The sequence below is a fragment of the Mesoplodon densirostris genome, chromosome 8 (genome assembly GCF_025265405.1).
Source record: "Mesoplodon densirostris isolate mMesDen1 chromosome 8, mMesDen1 primary haplotype, whole genome shotgun sequence".
Classification (NCBI taxonomy): domain Eukaryota; kingdom Metazoa; phylum Chordata; class Mammalia; order Artiodactyla; family Ziphiidae; genus Mesoplodon; species Mesoplodon densirostris.
Window position 1 is genome coordinate 49,360,131 of NC_082668.1, and position 20,766 is coordinate 49,380,896.

The 20,766-nt window shown below is 37.2% G+C and overlaps 1 protein-coding gene across 1 annotated transcript in view; it reads right to left on the reverse strand.

Moving 5' to 3' along the window:
• Positions 1-3,690: 3,690 nt before the first annotated feature.
• The window catches only part of FAM171B (family with sequence similarity 171 member B), a 67,136-nt gene continuing 50,060 nt past the window's right edge, over positions 3,691-20,766 (reverse strand). The window contains exons 5-8 of the mRNA XM_060106748.1: positions 15,156-15,326; positions 11,618-11,734; positions 6,130-6,253; positions 3,691-5,891 (exon numbers count right to left, since the gene is read on the reverse strand). Coding sequence (XP_059962731.1) covers positions 4,547-5,891; positions 6,130-6,253; positions 11,618-11,734; positions 15,156-15,326 — 1,757 coding nt within the window. The 3' untranslated portion in view covers positions 3,691-4,546. The remainder of the gene's footprint in view (positions 5,892-6,129; positions 6,254-11,617; positions 11,735-15,155; positions 15,327-20,766) is intronic.

The window sequence follows — 20,766 nt, forward strand, 5'->3', positions numbered from 1 at the left end:
CACCAGGGAAGCCCCCCAAAATATTTATTTTGATGGAGAAAACATATCCAAATCTAAGACAATAGAGCTGATTTTGTAAAAGAAATTAACAATTTATTTAGAAGGAGCTTACCATTGGAATTAAGCTATCTCACTGTAGCTTATGATAAAGAAATCCACCTATAAAAAGGCCAAAAGATGATTTTATGAAGTCTAGATAAACCAACACTACCATATAGTTTTAACATTTTTCCAGCAAAGGAAGGGTCCCTGATTAGCTGTCACAATTATCAAGAACTGATGAGTGAAGACTTTTGATAAACTTTTAAAAATACCTACTAACTCTATTCACTTTTTTTCCTGTAGTTCCTACATATCCATCTTCCCATATTAATTTCCCCTGAGAATGTGATGAACAGTTCATCAACTTCAATCTGTTTGGAAGCTAAATTTCTGATTGTGATTTATGAAATCTCTTTTCTGTTACAACCAATACCATGTGAGTTTGGGTCCTGCATGACTCTTCCAGGGGCTGCATCATTTCTATTAAGACTCCAGACTCTCCTGGATGGAGACCAGGCCCTGACAAAGGTGGCCATAGCCTGGCTTGCACTTAGGGATCCAAACGGAAGTGTCTATTTCAACACCAGTGTTGAGGGTCATAATCTCCACTGTGTTTGTGAGTGGATTCAGAGCCCAATTCCCATTAGAACTGACCACAGGTATTTCTAGTACCGTATTTATTTATGTAAGTTGTACAAAATGTCTAAAAACATGGAAGTCAGGATAATCATTCTAAAAGATATTCTAAAGCCCCAAAATACAGACTGCATGAACTTGGGCATCGTTCAATTAACTGAGCAGAAGGGCTCCTGAAGGAGATCTAACTCTCTAAGCGTAAACAGCCTTTGTGTCATCATTTAGTCTTTGGTTTAAAGTCAAAAGAAATTTTTTTGCAGGGGCTGTGGGAGGGTGTATTGTATCATTTCTCCTTTAGAATATAAAACTGCAACTACCTAAATACCTATCAGATTATCTTGAAAAGTATTCTCATTGAATGGAAAAATAATGTCTATACTCAGCTTTAGTAGTAAAAATGTGAACCTTGGAGAACGTGAAATACAAAGAGAAATCAAGTTCATTATATAAACAAAGGGTATTCAAATGTTTATTTTATTATGGGGAGTTTAATAAAGAAAAAAATTGAATATCCGCTAGAATAAACAACAGTTTAGGGAGGAATGTTTCATAGTTTACCCAAAATAAAACAATGCATCAAGTACATTTTTAGATTTATTTTATTATCTTTACTGAACTATGTTTAACATTTTTCAAATCTTCAGATTGTTAAGTTTTAAGCAGTAAATATCCTAGTAATGGCACTAAGTACACTGAAATGTGAGATTCCTCTGATGAAAGAATACAAAAGATAGAAACACTTGGAAACAAGAGAGCAAAATGTCAACTCCAGGTCTGAGATGGATATTAACATAGTCAAATTCTTTACAACTCTAGTACATGGAGAAATTAGTACTTCATTCCCTATAAATGAATACGTAACTTTGAGCTTCACCTTCCTGGGAAGTTTTGAGGGACACAATTTGACCCACAGATCCCTAAAACTCTATACTATGTATTGATACCAGAGGATTCAAACACATAGAAAGTGATCTGAAAATGACTGCCAAAGCAAATAAGTGCTTTTATTCCTCAGTATTTGTGACCTTCGTGGTATACTGTGTATTATAAAAGGGCGTAATCCCTATACAACTGCATAAATGTCATAAAAATGGATTTTATAAATTCAAGATCATAATATGTATTCAAAAATACATATAGCTGTGCTTTAGTAAATGAATCCATCAGCTAATTAAGGGATAATTTTGCCTTTAAGATATATCCAAAGTATATATAAAGGATCCACAGATGTTAACAATTTGTGACCAAAATTCTCAAGGTTTTCATTTGCAAAAAACTGTTGGTTTTCAATTTAAAAATTTTAAGAAAGTTGTGAATATTGCAGGTTTATTATCACTTGGGTTAAGAAAAAGTAGATGGCTTCAGCTTTTTAACAGGAAATTTGTGAACTACTCACAAATGAGAAGTTACACATTTTGGATCATTAGAAAAGATAAATTGCCTATACTTCCCAATTGAGAACAGAATGTGCAGTGTATAAAAAAATAAGATTTTATTCTGAAACCAAAAAAAGTATTTCTAGAAAAGCCCTTGGGGATACATCTTCTCATTTCCTTTACACAAGAATAGTAAGTGGCATACCTGAATGGTACACCCTTATATCAGTGTGTGTATTCCATTACCAAGATAAGAGATTAAACATTTTTAAGGGTGGGGAAAATATACACTTAAATTATTGAAGTGCAATATATTACTATATAGTTTCTAACTTCATTCCAACATAAACAATGTATCAATATAAACTGGATTCAAAAATGAAACACACAAAGATGTCACTGGCATGCAAAATTCATTGTTCCAACGTGAAACTCGAGGTCTATATTTTTAATTAATAAAAACTGCACATCTGTTTAATTTGGCTAACAGAAAGAAAATGCACATTTAAGAAAGATGTTATCATATCCTTCTAATAAAGCAAGTCTATATCAAAGGCACTTCAGCAGAGCACTAACTCCTTAACCTTTTCCAAATCATTTTCATTTATGCCGCTTTTACTACATCTTTCTGTGTAAACCAATAAGAAGCCGCTTCTAATTTTGGACCTTATCACTCCCCCCCCCCAAAAAAAGTAAATCTAGGTATTATCCAAAACATTTATATCTTTCATGGATTGGAGTAGAATATAGCAAACTTCTGCCTAGGTCTTACTTTGGGTTAATACAGAAAGGTAGGAGTGTTATCTGACAGGTTAGATGCTTCAGAAACGGTTGCAGGAAAAAACTGGCTGAAGTCTACTGTCTTGGGAAAAAGCTGTTGTCTTTTGTTGTATATCTATATAATTTGACTGAAGCTAATGTGGCTAATTTTAGTTCTTTCAGCTTGTTTATGTGCCTTGGGTCTCTATGTTGCTTCCAAGTTAATTAGTAGGGCATGAGAAATAAAGCAATTTAGTTTCATTTTTTTCCCCCAGGGGAAAGGGGAAGCTGCTTCAGACATCTGTCTTTATGGAAATTAAGAAAAATGGGATGAGCTGATTTTAATTAACAAAGAGCTTCATTTTTAGGACATATGAATGATAATTCGGAGTTGAAAACACATAATTAAAAACAGATGTTGAATGTGTTCACACTGAATTCTTTGCTATGATGAAAAGAATATGAATATATGATTTCCAAACTTGGAAAAAATGTTACATTTATATAACTTAAAGCATTTAAGTGATTTAAGAAAAATCTTTTACTTTTCCCATGAAATTGAAACTGTTTTTCCCAAACATTTTTTATGAATGTCAACCGAAAAAAGAGATCTGGATATACACCTAGTATCATGAAGGTATTTTTGAGTCTCAGGGAAATGGCTTTTTTTTTTTCTGCTTGACATTTCAGAAAATATTGACATATTTACTTCCTTTAGCTCCACATATTTTAATTTTGAGTGTTCATAAGAAACTTTCAATTCATTGATTTTTAAAATCAAGTTTAATAGTGTTTAAGTGACTAAATTTTTTTAAATAGAAGAAATATCTTAAAACTGATTTTAGCCTACATTTATCAGTGAGTCTTAAACTAAAAATTGGGGAGGAGGAGGAATGTTTGGGTTTTTTTTTTTTTTTTTAGATTGGTAAAAAGTTTTCCTTGACAGCTAAGTTCACTTCACTTCTGGTGATGGGGAAGGGGTTAAGAAATTTTTAAATAAAAATTCAGTATCAGGGCATTCATTTCTCAGATTTCTAAATAAACTAACACCTTTTTATTCTGTGACAGTGTATCCAAAAACAACCAAAGAGCTGGCATTTCCCTCTCTAACAACCAAGTAGCTTCTTGCCCATCTTATGTGAGTATGGAATTTACTTTTGGTTTGATAACAATATACATGCTGTTTAAAAAAGAAAGAAAATGAGGTTTGGCCTTTGAACTCTAGAATAACATCAATCCAGAATATTTATCAAGTTATTTGCAAGTATAGGCAGTGGAGAACATAATAGTAACATTTCACAAGAATATGATGCCTGAAGAATACAGTTTCATTTCTAAACATTTCACAGGGGTAGTCATCAAAGCAGAAGCAACATTTTTGGAAGCAACTTTAGGAGTACGCTTTTCACTGTTATTCTTCAGAGTCAGGACTCAAATTGCTGACTGAGCAACATTTTTGGATAACTAACATCTTGAAGCTATTTTACATTTTGAATGCTTGGATACTTCAAATTCATCACCCAAAAATAAATGAAAAGAATAGGCCAGAAAAAGCATTCCTTGGTATCTTTCTCTCACTACTGAATTACCATTTTACTATTTACTCTGCTTGAGACATGTCCAGGGACCATGAGATTGCTCAGTCTCAACTTCTGCAGAAGTTCATACGGCAGTTTACAACAACAAGCAAGAATAAACAGCACGAGACAGCAGAGACACAACCACTCTTGGTGTTAATTGATGGGAAGCAGTGGGCGTTCCTCTCGCTTCTTCCAGATATTAGTCTTGCTATCTTTTTTGACTAGTGGTGGTCTTCCCCTTTTTTTAGTGGGGGATATATTGGCTTCAAAATCTTCCACGGTGCTTTTTCTTCCTGGGGACTCTTCCCCAGGGTGCTCCATGATGGCTCCACTCCCTCCATCTAGGAAGTGCCTTAAAGCTGGGTCCTCGGGAGAGCAGACAGTGGTTCCACTCTCACTACTGCTCAGGTCTAAATCTTCTAAGTAAAGGATCTTAGGCTGATGCATACTTTTGATGAACGTTTTTTCCCTCTCCAGTTTTCTGCTTGAGTGGTGCTCATTCATGTCCACCCCAGAGTCCAGACTCGTGTCGTTGCTCTGGGCTCTCTTGCCCTTTTTCAGGTCTATGAAGGAGTGCCTCACTTGTGCGACTGGCTTTCCATCAAGAGACACAAACCAGGCTCTGGGATGGGGGGAGGGCTTTCCTTTGGACAGTTCTAGGAGGGTCTGTTCTGAAATTCCTTGAAGCTCTGATGAAAAGGGAGTCATTACAACAGCTTCATTTAGTGTTCCAGGAACAGAAACAGATTCTAGTAGGCTGTTTGAGTACCGGCTCCAATCTGAAGTTTGGGATGGCAAGCTCTGTTGACCTTCGAGCGGGATATTCTCTTCCCTGGCATCTGGAGGCTGTACATGAGAATGCATTGGCATTTTGGGCAATGTCTGTGTAAAGTTCTCTCTATTTACTGGTTCCATCAATTGGCCATAGACTAACTGTCCCTTTCTTGGCAAAGTAGCTGACTTGGCAGTATGTAACTGCTCTGGAGTGGAGAAGAGGTCAGATGTTTGCAGGATGGCGATGGGCTGGCTGTAGATATGCATAAGCTGCTCTGGAATGTGAGAATGCCCAAACACATCTTCACTACCTGTGAGATACCTCTTTTCCTCTTGGGCATCACCCAGAGATGAAGATATATTGTTGTTAATATGTTTAGGTTGTTTGGACCCTACATTGGGCTCCAAAGACTGAGCTGGGTTTCTTGAGTAATTATTTTGATTGACTGACAGAAATGAAACATCTTCATTGTAGATTTTTAAACTGTCCCGAGTTTTCACCATGGAAACTCTTTCTTCTGCTTCTACCTTTGATGGTTCCTTTTTCTGAGGGTTGTACGAGGAGCTTTTGGCACTGAATAACTGTGACTTGTCCTCAGTTTTTAATGCAACTTTGACTGAACTGATGTGATTTATGTGAGTTGTTGAAGTTGTCTGGTCTCTCTTGAGGACCTCAAGTTTAGTGATATTTCTTTCTCTTTTCTGTGGAGTACCACACTTATCCCTAGAGTAGAAGAGAAGGCAAACAAATGTTTAAAACTTATCTAGAAGGTTTCATTTAAAAAAATCATCTCATGTTTATTATATATGCAATGCTACCCTAAGAATATATCCATTTTTATTTTAATCTACATGTTTTAAAGATCAAACCATTGATTTCTACTAACATTGTAATACACAGAACTGACATGATATTATAATCTGATAGTTTCTGTGTTCATACACATTAACATTGTTCTCACCTGCAATAACAAAGAAGTACAGCAAAAAATCCAATGACAATGACTATTGTTCCTCCTAATATGGCTGAAAGAAACACTGTGTGGTAGGCAGTTATGTCCTTTGAATCTCCATTTATACCTGACCCTAAATGGTTCAAAATAAACAAATAAAGAGAAAATATATTATTTTAGGTCAAATTTTCAATGTCCTATCCTAGGCAAGGCAGATTAAATATGTGTATACACAGTTGTATTTATTTGCTCCCCTCCCATGGCAGGCTTCCCTGTGGGTGGAGACTGCTTTCCCTACCCCCTTTGGGCTTAATCAATTGACTTGCTCTGCCCAGTGAAATGTGAGCATCTTAAATGAGGCCACCTGAATGGCCTGTCCTCTTGCTAAGGCCCTCTATTATGTGAATAGTATATCCCAAAGTTTTGCTATTCCTTCAACCTAGGTTCTGGAACGAGAAAAAATGTTGAACTGAACCAAGCCAAGCCCAACAGTCATGAAGTGAAGGCAACAAACAAGTGTTTGCTATCGTTAGCTGCTGAGATAACAGGTTTATTTGTTACTGATGGCTGAGTATTGCAGAAAGTGGCAGCGAGATGCTGAAGTGCTGCTATAACGAAACCTAAAATGTGTGACACTGGCTTCCAAGCCAGGCAGTGAGGAAACGGTTGCAGGAGGCAATAAAAATGGTGGCCCAAGCCATGTGGTAGCAAAATATTTGCTGGAATAAACTGGGAGAAAATATTTCTAACGAGAGCTTTGTGCAAAGAGGTTTTGAGATAGAATGTAGTGAGTGTTGACTAGCTGCATTTGATTAAAAAAGAAATTTTAAAGATAAATTCAAAAAGAATTTGCCAAAATAAGCAGGGATGAAAGGACCAAAGAGAATGCAAAAATTGGGGGACCTGAAGAATTAAAAGTTGCAACTTTCATTTGCAGGCTGGACTCCAGAACAAGATGACACTATGATTCCAGCAAGCTAAGCCCAGCAGCGGCACAGGTGAGCTATTATTCTTCTTCATGAGCACATATATACAATGAGCATATATATACAATGCTGTTGTAATTAGCTTAACTGCAGTTAAAGCAGACTAAACACTGGGATGATCAGCGCAGGCTGTGAATATTCTGCATGAAAATAAATGCAACTTATCTTGAGGTAATGTTTCAACGTCACTAAGACCTAATTTTGCTCAAAAATGTATATAACAACAACTCTACTGATCAGTATCAACTGGATTTTAGTATGTATTCAAGGTGATGAGACGCCCGAGTTTCTGGTCATCTTGACCACGAGAAGATGTCCAGCATGAAGCTTTCAGCTTCACCAAGGACACTGGAAAGACTAAGGATCATGAGGCCTTTAGATCCTTTAACTTTTGCATCATCTAAGTTGATTAAAGTAATAGTAATATTAAAGCATTTGGAGAAGCAGTGTTGTGGTTATGCATTTAGGCTTTAGAGCCAGAATGCCTGAACTGGAATCCTGGCCTCACCCTTTCTTCCTGTGAGGTATTGGGCAGGCTTCATTTGCTTGTGTCTCAGTCCATAACTGTCATACCTCACCCATGTGGGTTGTTACGAGGATTAAATGGGTCAATACGTATAAGTATTTAGAACAGTGCTTAGCACATGATAAGCACTCAGTAAGTGTTAGCTATGTTATACCACTGTTGTTAAATGAAACGTCAAGGTTATAGAAGAACAGGCACTTCAGTATTGACCACGCTTTCCTATATGGTAACTGATAAATGTTTATCATATTGAATAGGCAACCAAGCACAGCATCGCATAATATGAAATTTCTTCAAACAAAAAAGAGATAAGAGTAACAATTCTACCTACAGATTCTTATTCAGGATCCAGAACTGCAACAGAGTAAAGTTCGGCTATTAACTGGGTGAAATTCAACTTCTTCTCCAAAAGAATATTGGATATATATTTCCACAATACAGTAATGCTAACAATTTTCACTCCACAGAATTCCAACAGAACTCACTTTTGGAATTAAGAGGCTGACATTGTCGCATTTGTCCCAAATTTTATATGTATGACAATAGCAAAAAAGCATACATCTGCATGTGTGTGTGGGCGCACTGGGTGTATATGCGCATGCCCAAAATGGGTTAGAAAGGTAGAAAATTACAATATATTTTCATTCAAATATACTTGAAAATGCATATTTAAAAAAGTAATGGTACCTGTTTAATAAATTCTATACTCAGCCACCTACTTACCTATAGCAATCTGTGAAAAACCAATTGATTTTAATTTCTTGCACTTAAACAGATTTCTAGAATTCCTTGAAAAAATATTAAGATTTACTTTAAAAACAGATTTAGTATATTATTTTATTAACCAAATTATAACTAAAGTAGCTCTAGCATACCAGATGCTAACTAGCCCATCATAGGACCAATTTTGAGTTTACAGTAACACTCGCATCCTAAAATGTTTAGGGACATTAGTGATCCTCATATCCAACTCCCGCAATTTAGAAAAAAGAAAACTAATACTCAGATGGGTAAGTACCTATTTCAAGCTCACCCTGTTAATTACTGTCAAAGCCAGAACTACAGTCAAGTTATCAAGTTATCCATATTTCTTGTATGGATTTTTCAAAACCATCACTAGAAGATATCTAATTCAAACTGAACGGGAATCCCACACTTCTATGTTAGTACTCTGATTCACACAAAATCATTCCTGACATATAAGCTAAAACAAAACTTCCACCTATTTTAGAAAATTATTTCAGCTTTTATAATTCATAGTCATCTTGTATAAATTGGTTGCTTCAGGTATATTTTCAGTGGAAAGCACACTTCTCTATAAAACTCAAGTGCCCCTTAGGTCATTTTTATTAGAAATGAAATAACTTGGATTTAGTTGAAGTATTAAATATTAATTGTTCTTTTTCATCTTTTCATCATTTTATAGTTGCAAATCTAGAATGGGATATAGTCAGATAGCTGGGAAGACTGTATGATATTTTGCACCATGAAAAACAAAAGTAATCACCCTCTGGTTTCTGAATAAATCTCATAAGCACTAAGTTCAAACAAAAACAGAACATCCTCTTGATCATAATGGTTAATATTAATAGCTCATATTTCTTCTACTGAAATACTAAATTTTAGCTTCATTGAAAAAAAGTCTTGTTACCTTGCATGGTTTAAAATTCAAAGGTTGTCAAATATAAAATGAAAATATCAAACTATTTTTAAAATTGCAGAAAAAATCAAAGCCTTCGAATTATTAATAGGCAGCCATAACAAAGTTAGCAGATAAATTGCAACAGAGAAATGTATGTAAAATGTCATCCACATCCTGGATCAGGGTGTGCACTGGGACTATTCCTGAACAGCATGAAATTGAAATAGCCAGGTTGCAGCTGCCTTTCAGCTGGGAACCAAGACACTAGATAAACCAAAAGAATTTTCTCTGACACATGATTAAAGATGAAGGAATGACATATACATTCGGCTTTCACACTTTCCCTAAACTTTACTAAAATGACACTGAAAGCTTTGTTTTGTTTTTTTTATATGATGTTTTTTTATCTTGATTGGAGTACACTTGCTTTACAATGCTGTGTTAGTTTCTGCTGTATAACAAAGTGAACCAGCTATGTGTATCCATATATCCCCATATCCCCTCCCTCTTGACCCTCCCTCCCACCCTCCCTATCCCACCCCTCTACGTGGTCACAAAGCACCGAGCTGATCTCCCTGTGCTATGCAGCTGCTTCCCACTAGCTAGCTATTTTACATTTGGTACTGTATATATGTCCATGCCACTCTCTCACTTTGCCCTTCCCCCTCCCCATGTCCTCAGTCCATTCTCTACGTCTGTGTCTTTATTCCTGTCCTGCCCCTAGGTTCATCAGAACCTTTTTTTTTTTTTTTTTTTTAGATTCCATATATGTGTGTTAGCATACGATATTTGTTTTTCTCTTTCTGACTTACTTCACTCTGTATGACAGACTCTAGGTCCATCCGCCTCGCTACAAATCTCAATTTCATTTCTTTTTATGGCCGAGTAATATTCCATTGTATATATGTGCCACATCTTCTTTATCCATTTGTCTGTTGATGGACACTTAGGTTGCTTCCATGTCCTGGCTACTGTAAATAGTGCTGCAATGAACATTGTGGTACATGATTCTTATTGAATTATGGTTTTCTCAGGGTATATGCCCAGTAGTGGGATTGCTGGGTCGTATGGTAGTTCTATTTTTAGTTTTTTAAGGAACCTCCATACTGTTCTCCATAGTGGCTGTATCAATTTACATTCCCACCAACAGTGCAAGAGGGTTCCCTTTTCTCCACACCCTCTCCAGCATTTATTGTTTGTAGATTTTTTGATGATGTTTTGTTTTTATAAATAGACAAAAACCCATAGGTTAAAGCAGACTGAGATTAGAGACAAGAGCAAGAAGATGCTGACTGCTGGAAAGCTGACTTAGCAGAGCTGGCAGCAGGGAAAGCCAAGAATTTATACCAGTGAACACCCAGATGCCCTGGAAAGTGGTAGAAGGTCCATGATGCAACCAGTCTACACTACAGTAGGTTAGAGTATTTCTTTTTTTAAGATGAGTTAATGGATGAAACATGCAATGTTTGAGTATTTTGAAATAGAAATCCTACATCTTGAGTTGTGTTTAAGTACAAAGTAAATAGATAATTTGATACCATGATTTGATACCATGTTAAATCTAGGAAAAATGAAATACTTATTTCTCCTAGAATATGAATAGGCCATTCCTAGCAGACAGCTCTTGGTTTTTGTCCACCTTCTGTTCGTATGTCAGGCCAATCTCCATTTGAGCTATCACTTGTCTTATCTCGGAAACAGTCTGGGGACATTATTATTCAACAGCCCCTCCTCCTCCCCACCACAGCCCCACCAAGGAGAATGCTCATGACCTAAGTCTGGGCCCATCTAAATTCCACATCCCTAGAAAGATCAGGAACAGTGTGAGGAAAGGACTGCAAAGGGTTAGTATCAGCTGTTATGAAGCAGCAGTCTTCCAAAGACAGTCAAGTAGGTCTGCTAACTGGGCCCTCTAGGATTCCTGCCTTTAACAATCTGCTTCTTCAGCTTTCCCTAGGATCCTTCAAACTCCCTATATCCTAACACATTTTTTTAATTATCTAAAATCTATTCCTGTTTTTTTGCAACCAAAAACTCTTTAACTGATCTGGGTATAATTTATTCATAAAAAGTAAACTAAGGAAATTCTTGATTTGAATACACTTCATACTTCTGATTCATCAGATATTACAGCTGTAAAGGACCTTTAAGTTCATGGAATTTAATCTTTCCTGATACACATGGAAAAAATAAAATAAAGCTGAGATCAAGAGACTAAAAGCTTTTTCCAGTGTCATACAGTAAGTGGCAATGCTCAGAATAAAATAGGAATCTCCTAATATCAATTTCAGCATGACTATTTGAACTTTTTAAAATTTACTCTTTGTTTCATTTTTACCATACCTCTAGTTCCTGGAAGTGGAGCTGCTATCCAGTAGCCCAAATGAGGTGCCTCGTATGACCAAATTAAATGATTGTTATATTCCTTGACCATTCCCCGGCCATGATTTACCCAAGCACCTAAAATGGAAGGCAAGTAAAAATACTAATCAATTAGTTTATATATCTTTAATGCTGATAGGAGTTTGCTGATAGTCATGTATAGAATACTTTGCAGGACCTTTTCAAAGATTATGAAAACTGTGGCAATATATTACCATGGGATAATATATATATTACATCATAATACAGTACATATTATAATATATTAAATAGAATGATTTGTTATGACTAAAGGAAATAAAATCAATACTAATAAACTAAGGATATAGATCTATTTAGGGAAGTCATGACTCCAAATAATGTCTACATTGTGCATATTGAGATATGTCTTAATAAGAATGTAGTTAAATCCAAATTTATCAACAGGTGGTTGTTACCTATTCTGGGATTTTGATTAAACACTTATAGTCTCTGTTTTATGGCCTTATTATTTATTAAATACTGTTTTGTTCTAGTACTGCTGGCATAGCCCTTTTAGAACTCAATTTTTAAAAACTTTTTAAAAAATGCTATTTGGATTCAATTAAATGTTATCCACAGAAAAAAGCATTCAGTAAAGCCTATATCTTTTACGAAGTCCAGCATAACAAAGCTATTTATAAGTTTGGTGTATAGTTGTATTTGGTTTATTGATTCCTTGTAATGATGTATATCTATAACATGTAAAACAGTTTTTAATAAGGTAGACAAACTTTAAATTATCAGAATAAGTCAACCTACTGCTTTTTAAATAGTCACATTAAAACTAAGCATTACGTATGTGACAAATTAATTCAAAAATTCTGCCACTGGAAGGTACATTAGAGACAAAGGGCTTTTTCAGGAGAAACAATCAGAAAGCAGAACTCAAAGCAGATATTCTTCTTTAAAGTGTCTTAAAACAATTCTCTCATTCAACAAATTAGGAAATTGAGGCCAGAATAAATTGATTTGTTCAAAATCACACTGCTGGTAAATGGACCAGAAGCCAGGTCTTAGAGCTCTTAATCCAGTGTTTAACAGTAGTATACCACTGTGACATTGTGATTTATAATAAGAAATATATATGTGGTCTTAATCCCCAGTCCTGGCACAGAGCTCCTAAAACCTCGGAATTTCCTATGTGAAAAAAGGTGGAGAGTGTCTTTTGTTGTTCATAACAAGCCGCTTTCAATGACACCTAAGTTTATGTTAATGAGGTGAATTTTGGAAAGTCCCTGTGGATAGGAGGCTGGTTGCCAGGGGAGCCAACCACGTGATCAGAGGGTTGGACCTTTCATCCCCACCCCCACGCACCCCTGTAGAGGAGGAAGAGGGGCTGGAGCTCGAACTCAATCACCAGTGTTCAATGATTTAATCAAGCATGCCTACATAATAAGGCCTCCATAAAAATCCCTGAACTCCAGGGTTTAGAGAGCAGAGTTGGTGAACACGTGGAGGTGCTGGGAGGGTGAAGCACCCAGAGGAAAGAGCACTGAAGCTCCAGGCCCTTTCTCCCATACCTTGCCCTATGCATCTCCTCCATCTGGCTATTACCAAGTCATACCCTTCTATAACAAACCGATAATCTAGTTAGTAAACTGTCTTCCTGTGAGCTGTTCTAGCAAGTTATGAAACTCGAGGAGCGGGTCATGGGAACCTCCAATTTATAGCCAGCTGGGCAGAAGCATGGGTGACAAGCTGGACTTGCAACTGGCCTCTTGGGGGGCCAGGACCGAGCCCTTAACCTGTAGGATCTGACACTAACTCCAGGTAGAGAGTGTCTAAATTGAATGAAATTTTAGGACACTTATTAGCTCGTGTTAAGAGCCCTGCTTGGTATAGAAAAAACACCCTCACATTTGGTGACCAGAAGTGAAGTTTTGAGTGTAGAATAGAGTTGAGAGAAGAAGAGTTTGTCCCTTACAACTACCATTGTTACTTATATAGTTTCCAGTCTTTCTTAAACAATAATATATCCATGTTTTTATCTTCTATAGTGAACATGTGTGTGTTTGTGTGTTTTTATCTTCTATAGTGAACATGTGCGTGTTTGTGCCTCACTACCTACCCTTCCAGTTACAGTGAAACCTCATTCCAAATCTCCTTTGAGGATCTACTGCCCCCTATTCTCAGTCCACATGACTAGTTTAGGGCTCCAATCCCAGTTCCAACACATGACTTAAGCCTAAATAAATTTGTGCAATCTATTTGCAGGCCACGGGCCTCCCTGGTGGCGCAAGTGGTTGAGAGTCCGCCTGCCGATGCAGGGGATACGGGTTCGTGCCCCGGTCTGGGAGGATCCCATATGCCGCGGAGCGGCTGGGCCCGTGAGCCATGGCCGCTGAGCCTGTGCGTCCGGAGCCTGCGCGTCCGGAGCCTGTGCTCCGCAACGGGGGAGGCCACAACAGTGAGAGGCCCGCATACCGCAAAAAAAAAAAAAAAAAAAAAAATCTATTTGCAGGCCACAAAGACTGGTTCCAAGATGGGCATGCAAACCCCATTCTACAAATGCAGTGAATCCAAGGGCTTATGTAATAGCTACTAGGAAAAGAATTTCTCTTTCCGTTGGACTTTAACCTGGGTAGTATAAAGTGAGCACCTACAGACTTCTTGACACTCAGAAGGGAAGTCCTATTCCAGAAAGGTATTAACACAGGAAACAGATGAGAAAGAAATCAAGTCCTGCAAAACTGTCTAGGCTGTATATCATGACTTAACCCAAGACAGTTCTACCCCTGGACCCAGTTTTGGACTGATCATCTTTTCTTGTTTTTGTTTTTTGGTAAAGATTCCCACCTTATTTACATGGAAACACAAGAAAACCAAGAGAAGCAGAAGGGGAAAAAAGTGCATCCAGCTGCTATTTAGGAGGCTAAACTCAGGGAACAAAATTGGTACGAAAGAGTTTTTTTTTGGAAAATAATCTCTCTACTCTCTCTATAAATAAAATATACATACATATATACACACACATACATATAAAACAGTGTTTTTTCATGAAATTAGCATACATTTATCAATTGCTTTAGCCAAGCTTTTAGATATAACTACATATTGCCTACCAAAACAAAAATAAACTCATAAGAGCAGAAACAATTTTAAAAATTTTATTTCTGCTCAAAATATAAAAACATGGGAATGTGAGTAAATAATGCTATCTTAAAATGTAACAGTGATATCCTTTTCCCCACAACTGTATGATATTAATCAAAGTAGGGCGACTTTTGGTCATGAACAAAGTGCTTAAAACTATAATATTACTGATTTAGTACTCTACTAAAGATAAAACATTCAAATATAAATATTTTAATGTTTTAAATAAGGCATATTAAAATTTAATATTGTATATAAAATACAGAAATTTTTTTGTCAATTATACCTTAATAAAGCTGAAAATTTTTAATAAAAATATAGAAACATATATCTAAAATATTCAAATATTCAAAATATTCAGAACCTTTTTGCCTAGCTCACATACCTGTGTCCATATCAAACGTCCAGGCAGGTATGTGATCCCCTGCACTTACACCATTTGTACGTAGAAGTGGGAGAGAAATTTGAATAGAGCCATCCACCTTTAATTCTTTTCCTCCAGAATATATTTTCACACATATTGCAGCAAGAGGAGTCAGTTCATTGCCTTCAAAACCTAAAAACAGAAGAGAGTTCATTAAAATCATATATAAAACACAAAGTGTAGTTGTGTATTAACAACAGACTAATATGGGCCTAAAATATCTAGTTCCTCTATTTCACCCAGGGTTATCCATTTTAATATCAAATAGATACGGGATTCTACTTAAGGATTTTTAAACTATAAAATATATCATAAATAAATGCTATACTTATGTAACATTGACAAATCAGTATGAGCCTAAAGATCAAATTCTCTCTGAGTCCTCTGATTTAAGGTTACTGGAATCTGATTCAATGTTTTTAAAAACCTACAAAACCAACAGGAAGGCTGCCTCTCTGAGGGGGAGACATTTGAGCAGTGGCCAAATGAGAAGGTGCCATCCATGCAGAGACCTCAGAGAAGAGCCTCCCAGGCAGAAGAAACCAGCGCAAAGCTCCCAAATCAGAAGTGATCTTGGCATGTGTAAGAAAGAAAGAAGACTGGAGGTCAGAGAGAGATGGAAATAGCATAGCGCCTTGGAGGCTATGGAAAGGAATCCTTATTATCGCTGCCACTGAATCTGGTATATGTCTTCAGTTATCAGACAGGGCGACCACTGGCTTATCGGAAATTTTCTGTTAAATGTAAGAGAATTAACCTTTGTAAACTTCCTGAAACTCTAACCATAAGGTAAGCAAAGTAATGCCATTCATATTCTGTAGACTAGTTGCACTGGTCAGTAATGCACTGTAAAAAGTACTATGTACACTGATGAAAGAAATTAAAGATGATACAAATAGATGGAGAGATGTACCATGCTCTTGGATTGGAAGAATCAACATTGTGAAAATGACTCTACTACCCAAAGCAATCTACAGATTCAATGCAATGCCTATCAAACTACCACTGGCATTTTTCACAGAACTAGAACAAAAAAATTCACAATTTGTATGGAAACACAAAAGACCCTGAATAGCCAAAGCAATCTTGAGAACGAAAAATGGAGCTGGAGGAATCAGGCTCCCTGACTTCAGACTATACTACAAAGCTACAGTAATCAAGACAGTATGGTACTGGCACAAAAACAGAAAGATAGATCAATGGAACAGGATAGAAAGCCCAGAGATAAACCCACGGACATATGGTCACCTTATCTTTGATAAAGGAGGCAGGAATGTACAGTGGAGAAAGGACAGTCTCTTCAATAAGTGGTGCTGGGAAAACTGGATAGGGACATGTAAAAGTATGAGATTAGATCACTCCCTAACACCATACACAAAAATAAGCTCAAAATGGATTAAAGACCTAAATGTAAGGCCAGAAACTATCAAACTCTTAGAGGAAAACATAGGCAGAACACTCTATGACATAAATCACAGCAAGATCCTTTTTGACCCACCTCCTAGAGAAATGGAAATAAAGACAAAAATAAACACATGGGACCTAATGAAAGTTAAAAGCTTTTGCACAGCAAAGGAAACCATAAACAAGACCAAAAGACAACCCTCAGAATGGGATAAAATATTTGTAAATGAAGCAACTGACAAAGGATTAATCTCCAAAATTTATAAGCAGCTCATGCAGCTCAATAACAAAAAAACAAACAACCCAATCCAAAAATGGGCAGAAGACCTAAATAGACATTTCTCCACAGAAGATATACAGACTGCCAACAAACACATGAAAGGATGCTCAACATCTTTACTCATTAGAGAAATGCAAATCAAAACTACAATGAGATATCATCTCACACCAGTCAGAATGGCCATCATCAAAAAATCTAGAAACAATAAATGCTGGAGAGGGTGTGGAAAAAAGGGAACACTCTTGCACTGCTGGTGGGAATGTGAATTGGTACAGCCACTATGGAGAACGGTATGGAGGTTCCTTAAAAAACTACAAATAGAACTACCATATGACCCAGCAATCCCACTACTGGGCATATACCCTGAGAAAACCATAATTCAAAAAGAGTCATGTACCAAAATGTTCATAGCAGCCCTATTTACAATAGCCCAGAGATGGAAACAACCTAAGTGTCCATCATTGGATGAATGGGTAAAGATGTGGCACATATATACAATGGAATATTACTCTGCTATAAAAAGAAATGAAATTGAGCTATTTGTAATGAGGTGGATGGACCTAGAGTCTGTCATACAGAGTGAAGTAAGTCAGAAAGAGAAAGACAAATACTGTATGCTGACACATATATATGGAATTTAAGAAAAAAAATGTCATGAAGAAAATAGGGGTAAGACAGGAATAAAGACACAGACCTACTAGAGAATGGACTTGAGGATATGGGGAGGGTGAAGGGTAAGCTCTGACAAAGTGAAAGAGCGGCATGGACATATATACACTACTAAACATAAGGTAGATAGCTAGTGAGAAGCAGCCGCATAGCACAGGGAGATCAGCTTGGTGCTTTGTGACTGCCTGGAGGGGTGGGATAGGGAGGGTGGGAGGGAGACGCAAAAGGGAGGGGATATGGGAACATATGTATATGTATAACTGATTAAATTTGTTATAAAGCAAAAAAAAAAAAAGGTACAAACTTCCAGGTATAAGATAAATAAGTACTAGGGATATAATGCACAATATGATAAATATAATTAACACAGCTGGAGGTTATATATGAATGCTGAGAGTAAATCCTGAGAGTTCTTATCACAAGGAAAAAATCACTTTTTTCTATTTCTTTAATGTTGTATCTATACCAGATGATGGCTGTTTGCTAAACTTATTGTGGTATCATTTCATGATGTGTGTACATCAAATCAGTATGCTGTACACCTTGAACTTATACAGCATCATATGTCAATTATAATTCAATAAAACTGGAAGAAGAAAAAAAAAAGTACTATGTAATCTGTAAGTAATTATAATCTCTTATATCAAACTATTTATAAAGCCAGCTGGCTTTCTTAACTCCATCCCTCAGTTCTATACAGTCGGTGGCTTCACATAGTGAATGCAGCTGAAACTGATGAAATCAGCATCCCACCACTTGGGATAAGGCCAACTCAAAGAAGAAGGAAAAAAGAGTCTGAAAAACAATGAGGAGGAAACTTTCACAAAGAATTTTCATACTCATAGAGCTCTAGAACTGTACAATCCAGTAGAGTAGCCAGAAGCAGCATGCAGCAATTTAAATTTAAATGAAATGAGCAATATAGTTTCTCAGGTTATGTGTCAAGAGCTCAACAGCCACATGTGGCTCAGCAGCTACCAGACTGGGTAGAGCAGAACATTCTCATTTGTCAGCACAGCTCTAGAACTTTGAAAATGTTAGCAACATTCTCAGGACAATTGAAATGTTTAATGAATAATCTCAAAAGCAGGTGGTAGAGGAATGCTGAAGGGCAGAGCACATTATGACTCCTTCCCACTGAATCTAATGAGTGTTGTTCATAAGAACCCTCCAATGCACCATGAGCTTCATTTCCAATAGTGTATATACTGGTACCATTCTTGTGATGCTTTTATTTTGAGCATCCTGTAACTTACAACTGGAAAACTTTGGCAGGTATCTTAGATTGGCTTCCTCAAGAAGCAAACCCTGAAATAACAATATGGAGGAAGCACCCACCACTGAGGGAATGGAGGAGTAACACAGAAGAAGGAAGCCAACACAGGATGTTAATGAACAGGTGTGTATGCGTTATGTGCTCTTTATCTGTCATTGGTTGAGAGCTTGCCCCTTGTGAGGGCAAAGTCTGCATCCTAGACCGGGGAATGCCCTTAGGCAGAGTCACAGATGTGTGCAGTAGGAAACATAAGCTTGTAACAGAAGACAGGGTCATCTGGCTGGGGTATCAACAGCATCAGCTACAGCAAGTTAGGGAAAAAAAAAAAAAAGCCTATCTAACCATAACATCTATATGCTTGTTACTCTAATTTCTGATTACTTCCCAAACAATATGGACCAAAAATTTGACTCAAGGGAAACCAAAAAAATTACATATTGTCTGAGGTGATTTTAAAAACAGTGAAATAAATAGAAGTTTAAAAAAAATAATTGCCAGGGGACATTCAAGATGGCGGAGGAATTAAGATGTGGAGATCACCTTCCTCCCCACAACTACATCAAAAATATATCTACATGTGGAACAACTCCTACAGAACACCTACTGAATGCTGGCAGAAGACCTCAGACTTCCCAAAAGGCAAGAAACTGCTCACGTACTGGGCCATGTGGCTGACAGGGTCTTGGTGCTCTGTCTGGGTGTCAGGCCTGAGCCTCTGAGGTGGGAGAGCCAAGCTCAGGACATTGGTCCACCAGAGACCTCCCAGCCTCAAGTAATATCAATCAGCAAGCACTCTCGCAGAGATCTCCATCTCAATGCTAAGACCCAGCTCCACTCAACGACCAGCAAGCTCCACTGATGGACTCCCCATACCAAACAACTAGCCAGAAAGGAACACAACCCCATCCATTAGCAGAGATGCTGCCTAAAATCATAAGGTCAGACACCCCAAAACACACCACCAGATGCTGTCCTGCCCACCAGAAAGACAAGATCCAGCCTCATCCACCAGAATAGAGGCACCAGTCCCCTCCACCAGGAAGCCTACACAACCCACTGAACCAACATTACCCACAGGGAGCAGACACCAAAAACAATGGGAACTACAAACCTGCAGCCTATGAAAAGGAGACCCAAAACACAGTAAGTTAAGCAAAATGAGAAGACAGAGAAATACACAGCAGATGAAGGAGCAAGGTAAAAACACACCAGACCAAACAAATGAAGAGGAAATAGGCAGTCTACCTGAAAAAGAATACAGAGTAATGATAGTAAAGAGGATCCAAAATCTTGGAAGTAGAATGGAGAAAATACAAGAAACGTTTAACAAGGACCTAGAAGAACTAAAGAGCAAACAAACAGTGATGAACACCACAATAAATGAAATTAAAAATTCTCTAGAAGGAATCAATAGCAGAATAACTGAGGCAGAAGAATGGATAAGAGACCTGGAAGATAAAATAGTGGAAATAACTACCGCAGAGCAGAATCAAGAAAAAAGAATGAAAAGAATTGAGGACAGGATCAGAGACCTCTGGGACAACATTAAATTCACCAACATTCGAATTATAGGGGTCCCAGAAGAAGAAGAGAAAAAGAAAGGGACTGAGAAAATATTTGCAGAGATTATAGTTAAACTTCCCTAATATAGGAATGGAAATAGTCAACCAAGTCCAGGAAGCACGGTGAGTCCCAGACAGGATAAATCCAAGGAGAAACACACCAAGAGACATATGAATCAACCTTCAAAAAATTAATACAAAGAAAAAATACTAAAAGCAGCAAGGGAAAAACAACAAATAACATACAAGGGAATCCCATAAGGTTAACAGCTGATCTTTCAGCAGAAACTCTGCAAGCCAGAAGGGAGTGGCAGGACATATTTAAAGTGATGAAAGGGAAAAACCTACAACCAAGATTACTCTAACCAGCAAGGATCTCAT